Here is a 20,581-nt window from a genome sequence, read left to right as displayed (position 1 = left end):
TGGGGTCACTTATCTAAGGGTCACTTTACTCCCATCCCCTCAAGTCCTGATTGCCTTAGCAACCCTGACCTTCAGCTTTCGTCTTTCTGGCCTCATGAAAATGCTGAAAATCTTTTTCTGTTGCTTTCTTGGCTGTTAGAGTAGGGTCAAATCACATTGATTTAAGGTCTCAGATTGAGATGTCTCAAGGCTGGACTTCATGCTTAGTAAGGCCTTGTTTATTTCCAATGTCTTCATACTCCTAGTTAGTCCTTCAGGGCTCCAAACGCAAAGACTCGTCTTTACCAAAGCCTTCAACTTGCCTGTCTCCCAAACAGCAAAGACAGTGAATTAGCTGTATTTAGCTTCTTAGTCTCTTAGTAGCTTTTTCTGCTTGGATCCTCCACCTCTTTGCCTGCCTGGTTTGCAAAATAGGCAAATGCTTTGAGGGAAGAAAAGCAATCCAGACCATCAGGCTCACATCCCTGAGCTCCCCTTCTCTCCTGGGAACCAGTCCTTCCGGTCCTGGCTGTTTCGGCAAGCCTGAACTCCCATTGTCCATATCCCTGTCCCGTGAACCTTTTGAAACCTCTGACCTGCCACTTTGTTTTTAGTCTCTTGCCTAAACCTCTCATAGATGGGTGAGTGCCTTATGAGAAGAGGCAGAGAAAGCCGAGCTCACCCCAGTGTGTTTGTCTTTTCTTTGAGATCTGGGCTCCTCAAGTCTGGGATGCCTTGATTGTTCTTTGATGGCTTTAAATAGCTCTTTAAAAATGACTTTATACAGTTTTTATAATTGTTTTAGTTGTGTGTTAAATTGACGCAAACCACTGTCTTAGCTGGAAACAGAAGTCTGAAAAGCTAGGTTTTCTTCCTAAAGAGAAAAGCTTTTAAAATTTTATAAAGCTTCTCTTTACATATCAACAGCTATGTTTAATCAATCTATGTATTTGTTCAGAGGGGCCGGAATATGATGACAAAGATGTCCTCCCCAGATAGGAGGAGGGTGCAGAAAGCTTGCTACCATGGGAGGAAGGGGGATATTTTTGGAGGAGCAAAGGCAAGATGAAATGTAGTCTGTAGTCTTCAGAGACTCTGTTCTCACCAACTTGGGCTTTGGCTTAAGAATTCAGGGAAATAAGAATACAGTAATCCTAGAATGTTGAATGAAAGAAGTGAGCCTACAAAGTATACATGAGCTATGAACCATCACAATATTCAAAGACAAACGAAACAAAAGACTATATATTTTAGGCACATCTACCCATATCCCAAATTCATACCAATAAACAAAGAAATGACAAACATAAAACTAAAGAAAATAGGCAAAGGAGTTTGGGGACATCAACTGTACTGATTATATTCCATTTCTTAATTTGGGTGGTGGAGTCCTGAGTGTCCATTATCACGCTAACTTACTTACCTGTTACAGAGATGATGTTGCTTGGATCAAATGTGTCAGAATGAAAACTGCAAACAGGAAAAAAAAAGTGAAGGAAAAAACGAACACTAGGCAGGAGCAGCTGTGCATGAGTTGTGACCTGTGCAGTACCTCTGGGGGTCAGGCCAGCCACCTCACAGCAGATTTCAGTAAATTCTGGAGGACTGTTGAAAACCCATGTGGTTCTACTGCTCCCCTCTCCCACTACCTTGGGGCCCTAAGAGCCCTAACAGACTCAGATGCCATCATGAGGAAAAGCAAGAGAAGGAAATTTCCCAAGTTGAGCATTTACCCAAAGGAGCCTGAGGTAATCCCAAGGGAAGAGATTTAGTTGTCTTCCATTAGCAAGATCTCCCCACCTTGCCCCTCCATCACCAGTGGAAATGTAGGGGCTCTGGAGCCAGCTGAGATCTGTCTCAGAGAAGAAAAGAAGGTTTATAATTATTGCACATCATAGCAACTGACATTGTGAGTAAATTTTGACCCTGGTACAAACTAATGCCTACGTACCCCGGACACACTGATGAAAAGGGGAGAAGCTGTAACAAAATTAGATTCTCAATCCTGTCCTGACCGCTGGCTGGCTGTGTGACAATCTCGGGTCCCTCACACCACCCGTAGTAGAGTGAGAAGGTGATTATGGGATCGCTGGTGTTCCTTCCAGGTCTGCGAGCCTAAGCATCAGGGACAGCCTTTGTTCTCTTGAGCATTCATGCTAAATCTTCTTTATTCTTCCTTCTATGATGTGATTCAGGGATGAAGCCATCATTTTGAATGTGTAGCCATCGGTGGTGGGGCCATTGGATCCCTTACTTCATCAAGGTAAGTCACTTTAGAACGATTTTTATCTCTCCCAACAAATTGCACGCTTTCAGAGGGCTTCGTGAGAGGGAAAAAGTCGAGAATACTGAAAGTTAAATACAGCTTCCAAAGGATTTATCAGGTAAATGTTATGGATTGTTGTGATTTAATTTATGGGATTAGTTTGACTTTCAATTACCAGGCATCACATTGAATCACTTTATATTTTGAACTCTGTAACTAGGACTCCTTATACTCGATCTTTCATTTGGAGAGGGATTATCAATAATTAGACACTGTGGCCTTATTGATCAGCTAATCAATACCCACATTAATCACCAGTGGTCTAAAAACAATTCACTCTTTGCATTAAAAGGAATCAGCGTGATCAAATTAGCATCTTTTGCTACAAGCAGAGCAAAGCGGTAGTTCTCCAAAGGGAAGCAAGGCTGAAAGAAGATGTGCCAACAGAATTCAGAGCCAGGTCAACAGTTGCTAAATGAAAATAATCTAATGACAGTCACTTCTGATGGTTTTTGCTTTTGTTTGTTTGTTTGTTTTTTTACTCTGATATTTGCACCATTTAATAAAACGTTACTCACTGCAAAAAGTGGGACAAAATGAATGTGGTCTACATTGTAAATAAGTGTTCTTCATTCTTGCAGTTAGACCAGAAATAATTTTATGCTGCAGAGAAAATCTAGGTACCTCAAAGATTCTAGAAAAATAGCAAGCATTTAGGGTTAATAAATGTGAAAGTGATTTGTTAGCTATTACAGTGTAAGAGTATTCCTATTTTCCCAAGGTACACCTATGACCCCAAACAGAGCTCTAGAATGGAAAAGACTCTTTTTTTTTTTTTTTTCTCTCAGAGATGTGGCTCATCTGGTTTCAAGTTAAAGCAGCTTGGTGGGTAGGAGGACAGAGCTTGTCTTGGACTAGGCCATACAGGCTTCAACTACACTGTCTCTCACGCTGTCACTCAAACCAGCGGCTGTCAAACAAGGTCACAGATTCACCCAATGGCTTTTAATAATTTGGCATTACTTTCGTATGAATAATTTATAATCTCCAAAGTACGAGACTATTATTTATGGTTAGTAGCTGTGAGATAATGAGACACATGGTTTTAGGGCTGTTTTTATTACCAAGTGGTGTCCATATAGTTGTAAGGAGTTAAAGAGAAGTGAAAGTGGATCTTTTTTTTTTTTTAAGATCATATCAGAGGCAGAAATGATATATCACAGATGAGAATAATACTGGCTGTCTCTTCAAATTTATCCATTACAAACACCACACCACTTCTTTGAAATGGGAGCTTACAGCAGCATTCTGGCGGTTTCTTGAAGTCAGTCGTTTTCACTCTCGGAGGAAATAAAAAACGGACTTGTTTGGTCTTTGAGTCTCAGTTCCTACTGGGAATAAGACAATTAAGTATCATTTTTTTTATTTTCACTTTGGGTCTTAAAGAATAAAAACTATTTTGTCTCTGTGAAAACTTGGGAAAAAAATAGATATTGTATAATGAAAAAATATCATCTGTAATACCACCAAATAATTTTCACAGAAACAGGAATCGTAACGAGTAGTTTTTTTTCCTGTTACCTTTGATCATTTCCCACATTTAAAAATAGCATTTGAAAATGCTATCTTTAATGATTAAAAATATTCCACTGTATGGATGGTTACATAATTTATTTCCCTATTATTCAATAGTTTTGATTTTTCCAGTTTTTTCATTGTAATGAATACCTCTTTGACGAGAGTTCTTGAACATATATCTTTATTCATATTTCTTATTATTTCCTCATGATAGATTCCCAGGCGTGGGGTTACTGGGTCAAAGAGGAAGAAATTTTTAAACCTCTTGGTATGTTTCACCAAGATACGTTCCAGAAAGTTCATAATGATTTACAAGCCTACCAACAGTGGGAATGGGTATTGCCTTAGACAAATTTTGTCAAGCTGGTAGGTTAGAAAAAGGTGCATCGTTGTTCTAATTTGCAATCTGTGGATACTAGTAGCTGGACAATTTTAATATGTTTATTAGCCATTTATACTTATTCTTCTGAGAAATGCCGGCTAATGTCGTTTGCCCATTTTATTCTTTTGTGCGGTTAACACTTTCCTTATTGGAAAGGAAAGGGCTCTTTGTATATTAAAAGATACTGATTCCATGAAACATTTTAAATCTACGTGTATGTTTTATAATTGAAGAGACCATGTAGGTTCTGTAAATATCTCACCAATTAAAGATAGGTTCACGCCACACATCTCCAGTGACTGAAGTGTGGTTTGCAAAATTTATGAATTAGCTTTTATTTATCATCAATATCTTGAATTCATGGAACCAGTAGATAATATACATGTGTGTGTGTGTAAAACAAATATACGTATTTACGATATCTACCTATATATAGATCATACCGTCGGAAACCAAAATCATCATCTTCTTATAACCACCAATCTTCCCACCCATAACTGGAGACAAGTCCAACATATGCCTGTGAGGAAACAGACACGTTCAGGATGGCTCTCACTTCTCACACATTCCCAGTCACGTGGGAGAGGTGGACGTGGACACAATTAACTTCAACACAAGGCGGGGTTTGGTAAGCGCTGTAGCAGCATCACAAACAGAACGCGTCAGGCTTCTGTAGGAAGGAGAGATTAAAGGCGGCTGAGCTAGTCCCCTTGTGGACAGGGTGCCTGGAAGCACCTCGTACACAAAAGATAATTTTTAGTCTGGTTTGACCCCGTTAGGCCTGGCCTCAACCTCTCTAAACAGATCGGTCTTGGACAAGGAGAAGGTGGACCAGTGACAGCGGTTAAGTGTTGCGGTGCGGGGAAGAGAGAGAAGTGAAGGGCGAAGGCTCTTCCAGGAAGAGGGACAGCTTGGCTGGAAAGGGACAGCGTAGGGCCCTGCAAGTATATCGGCGTGGACCGGGTGGGGGCACACAGCCTGGGGTGGGCCTTGGCCCCCTGGAGAGGCAGGTGAGGACCAAAGAGTGGGCGTCTCGGAGTGTCAAGCTGCTTATGTTATGAGAAGTGGGGAGCCTTTGAGGTTCCTGAGTGGATGAGAGCTGTTGGAGGCGATACCTAAGTCAGACTGAGTGGCCGCAGAACAGTGGGCGTGGGGAACCCAGACGGAAGTTGAGACTAGGGAGTGACGTTCCCAGAGGAAAGCCAGTGAAAAGGAGAGTATGTAACTAAGGGCCACGCTGGAGGCAGAACTGAGAAGATTTGGTGACTCATTGGATATGGTGAAGAAGAAGGGAAGGGGAAGGAGCAAGATAAATCCCAGACAATCCTGGAGAGTTGTCTTGTTTGCCTTCCCATCCCCAGGGGTGTGATTCCTTGGCAGGGCTCAGGTGCATACCTGCGTTACAAACATCACACAGCTGGCTGCAATCAAAGGCTTCTGGTTTCGACATCAAAGGGAGAACCCTCCTCTCCGCACCCCGTGCAGGACAGAGCACCCTGGGCAGGTTTCTGGAGGAACACTGGCCAGAGCCTCAATCACTGCGACTTGCCCGAAACAGACACGAAGCTGTGGGACACTGGACGGGTTCCTCAACCTCTTGCAGCCTCCGTCGCCTCATCTGAATTCACTTCCTCGTGTGGCTTCAGGAATTAGGTGAAAAATGAATGTGGATGCTTTTCAGAGTGACTAGTAACCATAAGTGCTCCATTAATGCTGGCTATTGAGTTGATGGTGGTGAACATTTGGGCGCTACTTGTGAAAAGTAAGAACAGGGATACCCCCATGTGAAATGCAAGGGCTGAATATGCGATAAACTTGGAAGGGGCACAAATTCATAACATGAAGCCTGATTTAGACATAAGGAATAGAAGCCTAAGCTACACTGCAATCCTAAAGAGAAAAATAATTCGAAAAACAAACTCTTAGACTCAGTTGTCTTGCCTGAGATGGCATCCAAGGGTTTTCCGTGCTCCATCCCTTCTCCTTCTACTCACTTCCGAGTTTAACATGGCTTGACGCATTGTAGACTTACCAGATGTTGTATTTAATGTGTATTATTTGCTCTGTGATATTCATATTCCTTAGGATTAGAGGGTTAATTTAAGCCAGTTGTATATGTGTGCCAACTAGATATTTAGGACTCTGAGCGGATACTCGGCAACCTTTGTGAATGCGGTATTTCCTTAGACAGGCCTGGAGCACTGATCCAGATGAGACGCTCTCTCTTATAAGTGGGGTTTAGTCATATTAGAGGAGAGTTGCACAATGACAGTGTCTTAAATGTTTTCTCAGACTGATGACCTTGAGCAAAACGTCTTTCTAAATTAAATGAAATTAAATTAAAGAAAACAACAGTGATTGTAAGTGTGTGGTCTCCAGCAGCAATTCAGTAAATACACATGGCACCTGGTCTGTGGGAGAGCGACTGGTTCATTACAGGGTGTGCGCACCTGATGCCTCTTTGAAACGGAGTCCAGACATATGAAATGCAAAAGCAGTGGAAGTTTTTATGAAGGCACAAGCAATAATGGGCGCTTGGATAGACTTTCAAGGCTTGCTCCTCTCTCATGAAAATTCAATTATATGATGAGTTTTGGTTTTCTGATCCTGAACATCCCTCCTAAGTTTTCTCTATTGACATCCGGCTCCCTTTGGAAGGCAAGATATAAAAAACAAATATTTTTTTTTAAAAACCAAATATTTTTGCTTTCTTGGTAATTTACATTGAAAATTGTCTTAGTTTCTTGACATTTGAGAAATGGCCCTTCCTTTAGCCACCATGTTTAAAGTATTTGTGGATTTCAGCATCAAAATAAGAAAGATATTAATGGATTATCACACATGAATAACATAAGCATTTGTCAGTCCATTTAATAACAAACAGACAAATGAGAAGAGGAAGCTCCTCCTTCCAGTAGGAATCAGACTAATCAATGTAGACAGAATGAGGATGATGAAGTTAACAAAAAAAATCATCATTTTGTAATCCTTAGGAAAGGATCATTAATAGATGCTAAAGGTAGTGGCTAAAAATTTGATGAGGAACAGGTTTCAAAGTTTCAAAGGGTACTTTCAAAGTATCTTCCTAAATTATTCATTAATTATATAAAGAAAATGGTGACATTATAGTGGAGAAACTGGCAGGTGCCACTTGCACCAAGTGATCAAAGTGAGCATCACCACTGGTGGGACCAACCAACAGTATGAGCCTCCTGCGCTGGTCCCCTGAGAAGGACACAGTATCACTTCTGTGGTATTCCTGCCAAAAATGCATAATCTGAATTTAATCTAATCATGAGGAACACAGACAAATCCAAGGTCAGGGGCACGCTACACACCACAGGCCTGTTCTTAAAAAAAAAAAAAAAAAAAAGTCAAGAGCAGGAAAGACAAAGAAAGGCCGAGCAATTGATTTAGATGAAATGAGATTAAAGAGACGTGAGAACGAAATGCAAAGTGTAATCCTGGATTGGATCCTGAACCAAAGGGGATAATTGCTCTAAAAGACATTTTTTGGAAAAGTCAGTGAACCTGGAATATGACACGAAGATAATAGTATCGGGCAGCCCGGGTGGCTCAGGGGTTTAGTGCCGCCTCCGGCTCAGGGCATGACCCCAGGTCCCGGGATCGAGTCCCGCATCCGGCCCCTGCATGGAGCCTGCTTCTCCCTCTGCCTGGGTCTCTGCCTCTCTCTCTTTTTCTGTGTCTCATGAATAAATAAATAAAATCTTAAAAAAAAAAGAGAAGATAATAGCATTGTATTACTGTTCAAGTTCCTGATTGTGAGAACTATGTGGAGGTTATGTAGGGTAATATTCTTATTCATGGGAAATACACTTGAAGTTTTAACAAGTAAAAAGGAATTATGTGTGCAACTTATTCTGAAATGGTTTAGAAAAATAAAACGTGTGTAAATCCATGTATTTGCCTATCTATGTGCGTGTGTACACGCGGACACACACAAAATGGGGCAGGGAGGAGGACGTGTAGCCGCTTAAATAAATAGCCTTTTTCTCAAAGGTAAAGTTCTTAGAGGAGAATATTCAAGCTACCAGAAGAACGTGAGGACCGTCGGTCATTTTCTCTCTCCCCCTCTGATTGGGGGGACTTGTGTGACCGCGTCGGCGCGGGTCGGCAGTTGCACTGACGTTGGTTTGGGGACCGTCTCGTCAACATGATTGGGCATCTGTCTAAAGGGACAGCGACACTTCCTTTTCTGGACAATCAGAACGTAGCTTCTCTCCACGTCCTGGTCTCACACCCTTGGCTTTTGACAGGTACCACACTCACGCGGGCTTCAGCTGGCTGCGCACGATGGAATCGGGCCTTTACATTTCAAGTACTTGCGGTTCTGTCGTTAGGAGCAACTTCAGTCTGTTTGCTTTATTATAATCACCGTTAGTCTTTTGACAGGTACCCCCCCCCCCATAGAAGGGGGCTGTCAATAAAACCCCGTCTCTTTGTTTTTCCCACCTTGATCTTGGTCTAAATTAGAATTTCTCCACGTCCAGGATAGTCCTATCTAGAAATGCAAGTTCTTCACACAAAATCAGGTCGAAATGCCTGCCCTTGAGTGAGTCGAGACCTTACATGATGCACATCTTTCTCATTTGTCCATGTCCCTTGTTTTATTGCTCAGAATAACTTTAATTAAGTTTTAAATCCGGTTCACTTGCACTGAATTGTCCAACGTCCTCCTGAATGGGGACTGGGAAATTTCGCCGAGCTGCATTTAGCACGTGTCTCCCCAAAGCGAACGTTAATAGCCGCATCACCCATAAATCAGATTAGACTATTAGGAGAGTAGTAAACTACCTAATCACCTACTCACCAATCGTAATAAAACTGAACTTGGTAATTAATGTACTCAATTTACTAATTGGGCCTTAAGCCCCTCGGGCCTTGGTTTAAGACTTATAAGGTACTCTGGATATTCAGTTTGGCGAAAGCCATAATATTCCTTCAGGGGTCAGCGACATTTTGCTGTGTGTCACCCTGACAGTGTCGCCCACAATAGGTAAAATGGCATTTGCTTTACCCGTGTATCGTTTTATTCTGAGGCTGGAGACATCAGAGGTAGCTTCTAGGTAGAAATTAGGACGAGACTTAATCAATTAGAGTTAATCTTAGCTTGATTCAATTCCGAACTAAGGCCAGTTTCAATTTGGCCAAAGCCGCCGTTCCTAGTTTATTATCAGTGCCCTAGCGGTGACGAACAGGAGGGGGTTCCGGGGCGATCAGCTTCGCACCCGTCTGTCCGGATCCTTGGCAGCGGGCTCCTGCGGCCCAGGGCGCCGAGCGGGCGGGGAGGTGGGCCGCGTCCAGGCCTGGCTTCCGGGGCCCTGCTCTTTGGTGTGACTTTCTGCCGTTCTTGTCTTGAAGCTCCTAAGGACTTTCCAACAAGGGTCCCTCCTTTTCGCTGTGCCCCGTGCCCCACGCGGGTGTGCGAGGCTGTCGTGTACATCACGTAGCTGCCCGAAGCGCTGGTGGGCCCGGTCACCTCTCCCGTCTGTCTCGTTCTTTCTCCGGCCACTGTGGCCCCGCAGGTGAGCCTAAGGGAGGCGGTGGCCCCCGCGACGGTCGTGCGACTGGGGCAGCAACACCGAGAGGCCGGGGACGGGCCCGAGCGCTTGGCTGGAGCCCTGGCGGGGACAGGCCTCACCGGGCCGGGCTCGTCCCGCTCCGGCTGCGTGCTGGTCATGCACACGGGATATGCCTTCACCCGAAGCGCCAAGGGTGCAGCGTGGATGGCGAAGGGGTGCGCTTCCACTCAGGAGGAATGGGCTCAGGAGCAAGAGGTCTGCTTGCTTCTCGAGTGACAGGAGCCGAAGCAAAGAGCCGCGCCTCCTCCAGCCACGGTGACAGGTGGCACGTGCTGTGCATGTCCTGGGTGCCAGGCGCTGGGCGTGCCCGTGTCCCCGCCAGCGCTCCGTGTCCCACGGTGGGCTTGCTACCCTTGCTGCACCCGTGACCGAGTGGAAGCCTCAGAAGGGCCGCAGCCGCCACGACTCCACCGGCTCAGCTGACCCCAGGCCCCCACGCACACCCTCGGGCCGGAGTCAGATGGAGGGTGACCTGGCCGCGACCCCACCACCCCATCGACTGCGACGGCCCCGCGTCTTCCTTCTCCCTCACCTCTGTGTGCGTCAGCCGCGAGCTGCAGGCTCCAACACAGGAACGACCTTCCCTGATAAAGGCTTTGTCACCGCTTGGCCCTGCGCCGCTCAGTGAGTCCTCAAGCTGGGGTGTCTTCTGTGGCCCCAAGGTGCCTCCCGAAGCACCCAGGGGGTGCCGTGGGGATGCGCTGGCTGGGTCTCTCCCTGCAGGTGGCCCTTCCTGCCTCCAGCCTCACCCAGGCACATCTGCCGGGGTTCACCGTGGGTACTCTCAGCTTGCTCTGTTGCTAATTTTTTTTTTTTTTTTTTTAATGAAAGAACCATCAAGAGTTGAGGATGAATCTTCTATTGCTGAGAAATTCTCTTGCATTTCATCCATTGTCCATTTAATTAAAGGAATGGAGAAAATCTGCTGTCATGGAAGCATATACTCAATAGGTTAGAGAAATAGCTCCTGCTTACGTAGGAATTAGTCCTGTCAAATCGATGAAGTGGGGTCACTGAGCACATAAATTCTGTTTACATACTTTGAAGCCAGCGGAGGTAAAGAAGGCATCGTTTTAAAAAGTTTGTTTGGAAATTGTAATGTTTTTGTATGAAAAATGAATTTGCATTCCCAAATTGATCCATACATTTAATGCAGGTTGTGTCAAGACCCAAGCCCCTGGCCCTTTTTTAGGCAGATACTGAAAAATTGTTCTAAAGTTCATCCAGAAGAGCGAAGATCCTACAATAAGGAACATTTTAAGAAGAGAATCACTATGATTGGGAACACTGTGCCTCAGCAGGATCATTATGAATTATAATAGCTCAGCACATTAAAACTGAATGGTGTTGGCCCAATAGTAAACAGACAAAGGGATTAGGTTTATGTAATGATCTCAAGTCAGTAGAAAAAGGATATATTATTAAATAAATTATGTTGGGAAAACTGACTGACTTTTTAGGAAAAGTAAAGCTTTATGCCTTAATATGCCCAAGAAAGTCGTAGTTTACATAAAAGTAAATTCCATGTGGATTAAAGATTTAGCAACAAAAAAATAAAATGATGAGGACGTTTATAAGAAACTGTGGATGAAAACAATGAAATCTCAGGGTAGAGGAAGACTTTCAAAGCGTGACCGGCAGTCGAAACCACGAAGGGAAAGGTAGGGTATCTGCACATTCACAAATGCAGAATTGGAAAATAGGGAATAAACCAAGGTAAAACACAAATGATAAATCGGAGGAAATGTTGGTGCATATGACAAAGGTTAAAGATAAGGAGCTCTTCCAAGTAAAAAACAAAATGATTATCTCTCACAGAAAAATGTGTTGGGGACTTAAGCAGGCAACCCAATAAAGCAACATAAATGACCTGTAAACAAATTAAAACTGTTCAACGTTACTCGTAGCCAAAGAAATACAAATTAAAAGCAAAATAGACCGTGTTCATCTGTGGGATTGACCATATCCACTACAGCCGGGGCGTGGAGAAAAAGGCATTGCCAGACCCAGAGTATTGGACGACATGTCTTTTGACTTGGCAAATCTATTTTTAGAAATAAATGTATCCTACAGAAAATGATTGGATATGTGTGCAATATAAATATGAAGATGTTTATATTCTATTTTTAAATTAACAGTGAAAAAATTGAAGCAGCTTATTTTTTTTTTTAAGGATTTTATTTATTTATTACCGAGAGACCCAGGCAGAGGGAGAAGCAGGCTCCCTGTGGGGAGCCCGACGCAGGACTCGATCCTGGGACCCGGGGGTCACGGCCTGGGCCACAGGCAGGTGCCCCACTGCTGAGCCCCCCGGCTGCCCCCGAAGCAGCTTACGTGCTCAGCAATAGGGGTTTGTGCAGTTATGCAATGGAATACTCTGGACGTTTCAGGATGCCAATGTGCTGGTTACTGAGTAAGAGGGTCACTGTCTGTTATTGAGCTCCCTGCCGCCCCCCAAAGCAAATGATGATGTAGTATATAAAGTAGGTTCCTGTTTGCTGTTTGTGAAAAATATTTGTATCAACTGGGGAAGAAGTTGGGAAGAGTAACCATCTAAATTTTGATGATGCTGCTGATAGGAGTAGGATTAGATGGAGATAAATTCTTACATTTTTGTGTTTTCCGATATAAAATAAAATTTAAGATATAATTATAAGACTTAGTAAGTTAGAAGTAGTACTTTAAAATACTAAAAAGTGTTTATAGTAGAGTAGTAGGATTACAGGTAATTTATTTTTTTAAAAAATATTTTTATTTATTTATTTATTCATGGGGAGGCAGGTGGCAGAGACCCAGGCAGAGGGAGAAGCAGGCCCCATGCAGGGAGCCCGACGTGGGACTCGATCCCGGGACTCCAGGATCACACCCTGGACCAAAGGCAGGTGCTTAAACCGCTGAGCCACCCAGGCTGCCCGGATTATAGGTAATTTAAAAGTTCTTTCTCTATTTTCCAAAATTTCTATACTCAAATATAGTTGTGTTACTCTTTCATTCAGAAAATAAAATATTGGGGATGCCCAGGGGGGCTGAATGGTCGAGCCTCTGCCTGCATTGGGCTCCCTGCATGGAGCCTGCTTCTCCCTCTGCCTGTGTCTCTGCCTCTCAGTGTGTGGCTCTCATGGATAAATAAATAAAATCTTAAAAAAAAAAAACAAAAACAATAGTTTTCTTTTGTTTATCTGCATTCACCAATTTTCAAAAATATACATGCATTACCCATGGAATAAATAGTAAAATTATGGAAGAGAGCTCCTTTAAAATGTTATATAGTATGTTTTACCTTTGTTTCAAAAACTCTCCCAAATCCTAAGCGTAAGTAAGGAACCTGGGACCAAAAGGCAAAATAATGTGTGTGTAAATGGGGTTTGGTAGGGAAAAGTCACTGCTGAGATTTTCAGCACTCCTCGACATGATCTGGAGGGTGGAGGGACACAACACCGAGCCTGGGCAGCCCTGTTGCTGACCCAAAGGCCGCTTTGTTTCTAGGCCACGACCTTGGCCTGCTTTCACCAACACAGGCTCACGCGCATCGACACTGGGAATTGCAAAGCAGGTTTTGATTGAAGGGTCCAAAGGGATTTTTAAATTTGGGATCCTGGGGACTATGGAGCATGGGCTTTTGCCTCTGCTGGGGTTTCTGTGTCCGTCGTGCGGGAGCTGGGCTTCCTGAAGGACCTGGGCAGTGGGGGCTTCACCCCAGGAGTGTCTCTGGGCCTGGCTCCCACGCGCCATCGCTGCTCGAGCTGGGCGGTGTGGTTGGGCCCTGCGAGGGGCCACGGGGAGGCTGCTGCCTCTGCGGGGATGACTGACAGATCAGGCCCCGTCAAAGTTCAATTCTCCTTCTACTCTCAACCCAGGAGGGGGCTGGGGGAGCCTCCACCCCACCCCGAGCTCCCGCCTCCCTCCTGTCCCCTTGCCAGCTTTTACCTGTCGCGTCTGTCAGCACTCTGTCCAACTGACCGTCTCTTGTGCTTGTTGGTATTTTTCACTGTGTGCATCTTGATGTGTTCTTTGAGGGCAGGATTCATGCCCTTTAATTCTCAGGATGCTGTATTCTTTTTTTTTTTTTTTAAAGATTTTATCTGAAGTAAACTCTTCACCCAGTGTGGGGCTTACAGTCCTGACCCTGAGATCAAGAGTAGCACACGCCACCGACTGAGCCCGCCAGGCGCCGCAGGATGCCATCTTCTTGGGCGACAGGGAGGATCGTTGTTGGACGTCCCAAATTCTTGTCCCAGCTCTGTTGGGTGAACCCTGAGAACTCACCTTCCCTTTCAGAGCCTCAATTTCTTTCTTTTCTTTCCTTTCCTTTCCTTTCCTTTTCTTTCTTTCTTTCTTTCTTTCTTTCTTTCTTTCTTTCTTTCTTTCTTTTCTTTCTTTCTTTCTTTCTTCTTTTTCTTTCTTTTCTTTTTCTTTCTTCTTTTTCTTTCTTCTTTCTTTTTAAAAGATTTTACCTATTTATTTTTCCTTTACTTTTTATTAAAAAATTTTTTTTTAATTTAAATTCAATTTGCCAACATCTAGTATCACACCCAGTGCTCATCCCAGCAGGTGCCCCCCTCCGTGCCCATCACCCGGTCACCCCCAACCCTCTACCCATCTCCCCTTCTGCAACCCTTTGTGTGTTTCCCAGAGTCAGGAGTCTCTCATCGTTTGTCTCCCTCTCTAATTTTTCCCACTCAGTTCCCCTCCTTTCCCCTATAATCACTGTTTCTTATATTCCCCGTATGAGTGAGACCATGTGATGACTGTCCTTCTCCGACTGACTTACTTCACTCAGCATCATACCCTCAAGCTCCATTTACGTCGAAGCACATGGCAGGTGTTCATCCTTCCTGATGGCTGGGGAATATTCCATTGTGTACATAGACCCCAGCTTCTTTATCCAATCAAGATTTTATTTATTATTTTGAGAGACAGCACGAGCAAGGAGGGGGGGCACAGGGAGAAGCAGACTCCCCACTGAGCAGGGAGCCGGACGTGGGACTGGATCCCAGGGCCCCGGGATTGTGACCTGAGCCGAAGGCAGATGCTTAACTGGCTGAGCCCCCCAGGTGCCTTCAATTTCTTTTCTTTTCTTTTTTCTTTTTTTTTTCTTTTTTTTTTTTTTTTGGCTCACAAACAATTCTAAAGCTGAACTGTAACAAGGTGGGTAACGGCAGTGGGTGAGGGAGGCCGGCTTTATGAAGGATGCTTCTCGGAAGATTAATGCCTGGCCTATTTGTCCCACGTCTGGTACCAGGAACCACTGAATTTTTTAAGAGGGACGGTGGTGCAAGAACCATACTAAGCAGGTGCCGCCATCCACTCCGGCCTCGGGGGTGTGGAGGAAGTGGTGGGGACCGAGGCCAGCCGAGAGCTCGTGACCAGTGTCGCTGAACTGATGCTGCCCCGGAGGGGGCCGGCCAGGCCGCCGGGTCTCCTCGAGGTGCCAGGCACACATGTCTCTTTATGTTAAACGTCCTGCTGTCGGCCGGCTGGGAGTGGGCAGATGTTAGGGACGGTGGAGGTAGCGGTGCGGGCCCGTCGCGTCCCGGGCCCCAGGCGCGGTGCTGAGCTCCGGGCGGCCAGGAGCCCCGCTGCCCGGTTATTCCCGGTGTCTCCGGGGAGCGCTGCGCTGGGAGCGTGCACGGGCTCCTCACCGATCCCCCGGCCTCGTTTGTAGGAAAATGCCCATCCTATCAGGTGCGGTACTTAGGACCTTGGAAGTGCTGCCCACCTTCCCCGGGCGAAGACGGGACGCCTGCAGAAGCAGCCTGACGTTCACAGGGAAGCCTCGGCTCTCCTGGGTCCCCGGGCCGCGGCCAGCCGAGCTGGGGGGCGCGGGGGGCACCGGGGGCCTCTCTGACGCCCCGGCCCCGGCGAGGCCACGGGACGGCCGTTCCCCTCCTCACTCCTGGCGCCGCAGGACCGGACGTTTGTTTCCAGCTTCAGCAGTTGCACGGCGTGCTTTCGCTACACCATTGTCTAAAATATTGCCGGGGCCCTACCCGCGATAATTTGTCTTTTGTCCTATATAATTCGGGGCCGTTCGGGCCGGACGGGAACATCTGCATGGCAGGGCTGAACCCGACACGGTTTCGCGTCCTACACTGGGCCTGCTCGGAGGTCAGTTTCCTTATAAACTTCGTTATCACTGTTGGTTTTATTCATCCTATTTGACATATTAAGCTTCTGTATCTTGGCATAAAGGACACAATATTGCAGCATATTGGCAAGCTCATTTGCTTTTCCCAGCTAGTGTTGTGTCCAAATATCAATCCCCAGGGACAAACACGTGTATATCGACTGCAGGAAAATGAAGCTTAGCAGCAGGTGGCCTTTTGCCGCCTAATGAACATGGCAATCTGTTACTATCACCACGGCGCCTTTCACCAGACAATTAGGCAACTAAGCATGTAATTATTCAGGCCAACGAGAAGAGGCTCTCCTCTAATTTCATCTTTTCATTGCTGTTTACTCACCCACACTCCCCTCATTAGCGAGAGATTTTCCAGTCTATGCTAATTGGTTTCAATAACATTCATTTCAGTTGAAAGAGAACGATTCCGTTAATTGAGAATCGAAAGAATCTTTTCATTTTAAGTGCGTCCTGCTACGGAAATCTGAATACTCTCAACAGGTTCGAGCTAATGAAATTAAGTCACCCAGCCATTAGCGCTGTAATAGAAATAAAGTAATTTATTTTCATTGAAGCATGTGCTGTAGGTCCAGAACAATTAATACAGCTTGGAGAGGGGGGTCGCTCGGAACAGGAAACAGATCCGGGAGAAGCGGGACGCTCTCCCTCCGAGCGGCCTGTTGTGTTCTCGCTCGAAAGCGCCCGCCCGGCCCGGGCCACTGTCCACGTATTTCAAGGCAACACAACTCATTTGTGAGATGACACGTATCTAATCGCGGAGCGAGGGCCCGCTGTCCCCACGGCGGCCACCTAGATGTGTCCGGAAGACTCGATGGCTGAGCTCGGCCGAACGCGCTCGTGAGCGTTTCAGAGCCAGGCAGGTCGCCTCGTGGGGAGCGGCTCGTTCCCGTTCCCGGGGCACTGAGAAGGGCAGGCCCGGTCCCGCTCGCCGGCCTCGGCCCGCCAGGCGCTGCAGAGTCCCCTCCAGGAACAGGTGGGGCCGAGGCTTCAGGGCCAGGTGCCAACAGACGTGTCCCATAAAGCGCGCACCCCTCCGAGCAAACGGAGTCATCCAGGTGAAGCCCTCAGTGTGAGCGAGATGAGAGGCTTTGCTTTGGGGGCCGGGCCCACCCGTGTCGCGAGCCACCGCGCTCGGGAGCCGCGGGAAGGTTCTCGCCGGCCAGGATCCCTTTATTTTAAAGCAAATCTCCTCCAGTTTCAGAGGCTGGGATACTGAATACATTACTTTCGCACCCGCAGAAATGTACCTACATCATGACACTTTTACCAAAATTCTCATATCTTATTTAGTTGTTATTTTTTTTCATGGAATAATCAATATGAAGCCATTTGGGTTGCTGTCAGGCTAGCTGCCTGCGTATAAAATTCCCTTTGCTTCTCCCACAGAAGAGCCAGAGTTCTGCTGTGGCCATTAGTATATAGCACAGGTCTGCCTGTTTCTAGAAGCTCCTGTGGATGTCGGTTGGCGGGTGAGTGGGAGGGTGGGCGGGGTGGTGCGTTATGCAAATGTAATGTCTATTTTTTTTTTTTAGTTAGATTCAGAAATGCATAATGGGGACAGACTTACAAAATAATACACTGCATAGCGTTATGAATATTTCAAAGAATTATTTCTTTATTTTGTGCATAGCTCAGAGTGCTGACATTTGATTTATAGCTGCATGGATGTACCTGGGGTTGCTAAGGTTACCCAATTTCATTCACCCATAGATATTTGAGATCTACATAATGCCATCACATCCTCCACTGCATTTCAAAGTGATGTTGATAAATGGTGCCTTCCTTAGATGATATTTCCATTTAGATGTGATATATCTCATGATTTCTGTCTTTTAAAATATTGTGGTTGATGAAATTTTACATTATGTGCATATACAGAAAGCAGGGATACATATTTTTTCAGTTTTAAAGGTTCGAAAAACTATGAAGTGTGGGCTTCCCCTCCCCCTTCCCCGCCCTGCACCTATTCCCATATGTTGAGGCTTACTGTGACTAACATTGAGCTCTTTTTTTTTCCCCTAAAAGAAAAAAAAAAAACACCCTACATTATTGTTTGTCTTATGTTTAGAGATATAACAAAAGACTGGCTAGTCACCTGCAATCGTTTTTATGATGTTTTATACCTTTGCAACAAAGGCTTAAGGTTTTCTAAAAAAAAAATGAAAACGTCTTTTGAGATTTTGGTAACAAACCTATGGAAGTTATTTTTTTTCAACAGATCTTTTTAGAAGTAACAGTTATTAGAGTCTCTGTGCATTTACGTACACACATGTGCATACACGCGCATACCCGTGTGCACAGGCACACGTACCTGTAACTGATAATACATAGTTTGCTGCTGCTGCAATGATCAGTGACCTCGTAGCTTGTAATGTATTCCAGTCCTAGAAAGAGGTCTGGTTCAGGGTCTCCTAACTTCAAAGGAGTAAGAGATCAGACCTGTGGAAGAAAACAGTTGAAAACTAAACATATCCATAAATTTTTTGCGAGAAGGATAGACCTGGCTCCACAGGGCCATAAAGTTGCCGGTGGGGAGAGATGAACACATCCAGCCACGAGCCCCCCTTAATGAGGGACGACTCTGTGGCTTCGTTTCCCCCTACCCAGCTGCCTTGAGTTCTGAAAAATTCATTCTTTCCCTCCCGCATCTCAGTGAGGACACAGTACCGGGCAGGGTGGCAGGATGAGGGCAGGGGGGTGGGGGTGCTGGGGGGCACCTGGCAGCCCACCTGCTGAGGTTCTGGCCTGTGCACGGTCTCGGACCTGCGGACCTGCTGGGCCAGGCTGTCGAACACGTGGAGAATGTTCTGAATTACCTGGAACATTTAAAAGATTGGAAGATCTCACAGAAGAGGTCTGTGTTTTGGATTCTTTTTTTTTTTTTTTTAATTTTAATTTATTTTTATTCTATTTTTTTTTATTTTTTTTGTGTTTTGGGTTCTTGTGCAGAATCGGAAGGCCCGGCCAGGCCTCACCTGCTTGGCCAGCTGGGCCCAGCACGACTCCTCAAGCCCGACCCCTCGGATTAACCCTCCTCCTCCTTGGGGCAGGCAGGTGCCTTCGGCCAGACGGCAGATGACCCGGGCATACGGCCTTGAGGCCCCGCAGACCTGGGCCCGAGCTCGGCTCCCGGTGACTGGCTCCGTAAAGCCACTCGCAGGAACCTGGGCTACCCCAGGGCACGTACAGGTACGGTGACGCTATCCTGGGTCTCAAAAGGTAACGGATCTGCCTTAATCAAACAATACTTGACTTCTCAAAAATGCTAAGCATCCTCTGAGCTTTCAGAGAGCTGTGGTCTTTGTCGGTGAAGGATCTCAGGGTGGACAATCGCTGACTACCCCACAGGGGTGCTTGCTGGCGGCCCTCGTACTCCAGGCCACGGTGAGCGGGCCCCCTTGATGGGCTCTTCCCTTCAGAGACGATTCCTCCGTCCTGTGCAACGCTGCTCGGTAGCATTTTACCCCAACCAGAACTTTCAAAGTCAGAGTCAATTTCGTCAAACCCTGGCTGCTGCCAAGTTTATGGAATATTCTAAACCCTTGGTCGTCATATTAACAATCTTCAGCGGCACCTTCGTCAGGAGTAGGTTCCATCTCAAGAAACCACTTTCTTGGCTCATCTGTTAACAGTTCATCATGAGCTCACAGCAATTCAAGTATAATAATAGCGAAAAAGCTTGAAATATCGTGAGAATTCTCAAAATGTGACAGAGACACAAAGCGAGCAAATGCCGTTGGAAAAACGGCGCCGATAGACTTGCTCGGCCCGGGGTTGCCACGATCGTTTAATTTTTAAAAAATGCGAAATCTGCGAAGCACAATAAAGTGAAGTGCAGTGAAAGGAGGCGCCCCTGCACTTGCTGAGCGACTGGAAGATAGCGCTCTGCTGTATTATGTACGTAGAGGCCTGTCCTCCGCGGGGTCGTGAGATCTTGTGGGGCGAGGCGGACTCGCTCCTCACTGTATCTTCAGGGCTAACCCAGCACGGTAAACATTTATAGACATTGGTTCAGTGTTGCACACATGTCGTGCGGCTGAGCGATTGCTCTCCTTGCCCAGGGAAAGAGTAACACAATCGAGAGATGGGAGACAGTAGGTCGGCTAGGCGGTGGCCCCGAGAAGCCAGCGAGAGCAGCACGCGGCCCAGGTTCAGATGCCACCGGGCTGCTGGCCTCCGTGGGGAGCACGTTCCTCAGCGTGTGATCTTTTTTGGTCTTTAGCTTTCAGGCTGCCAGAGAAAGCCTTCTGGAAGCCTTACCCTCTGTCCTCCTTAGATGGACACCCTCCCGCCTTTGGTGTCATTTCTCTTGGCCCTACTTGACCTGTCTGTGGACCCCGTCTGTTTTCCCTTTAGATTAAGATCATGTTTTTACTCTTTCTTTGCCCCTTCTCTGTCTGATTCCTCTTCCCTCCATTTTCCCACGGAGCCACCTTCAATTTGACGATGCCCAATTTTGTGCTTTTCGGTTACATGTTTGGCTAAGATTCAAGGTGGAAAAAAGGGGTAGTTACGGTGGGGAGTGGAGGAGAAGTAACTGGAATTATACATTCACCTCTGGTGGTCTATTCATAATTCTTGAACAAGACCACTTAGCAATAAAACTGGGGAGGTCATTGGGAGCACAGGCT

At 46.0% G+C, this 20,581-nt stretch overlaps 1 protein-coding gene across 1 annotated transcript in view; it reads left to right on the top strand.

Moving 5' to 3' along the window:
• LOC112652544 (wiskott-Aldrich syndrome protein homolog) overlaps nt 1-2,846 on the top strand; it is a 33,541-nt gene extending 30,695 nt beyond the window's left edge. The window contains exons 4-5 of the mRNA XM_049099883.1: nt 2,175-2,242; nt 2,598-2,846. Of these exons, the coding sequence (XP_048955840.1) occupies nt 2,175-2,194 (20 nt within the window). The 3' untranslated portion in view covers nt 2,195-2,242; nt 2,598-2,846. The remainder of the gene's footprint in view (nt 1-2,174; nt 2,243-2,597) is intronic.
• The last annotated feature ends 17,735 nt before the right edge of the window (nt 2,847-20,581 follow it).

This window comes from Canis lupus, chromosome 23 (genome assembly GCF_003254725.2).
Source record: "Canis lupus dingo isolate Sandy chromosome 23, ASM325472v2, whole genome shotgun sequence".
In the NCBI taxonomy this organism is placed as follows: Eukaryota; Metazoa; Chordata; class Mammalia; order Carnivora; family Canidae; genus Canis; species Canis lupus.
The sequence above is the reverse complement of the archived record's forward strand: the minus strand, read 5'-3'. Positions and strand labels throughout refer to the sequence as shown.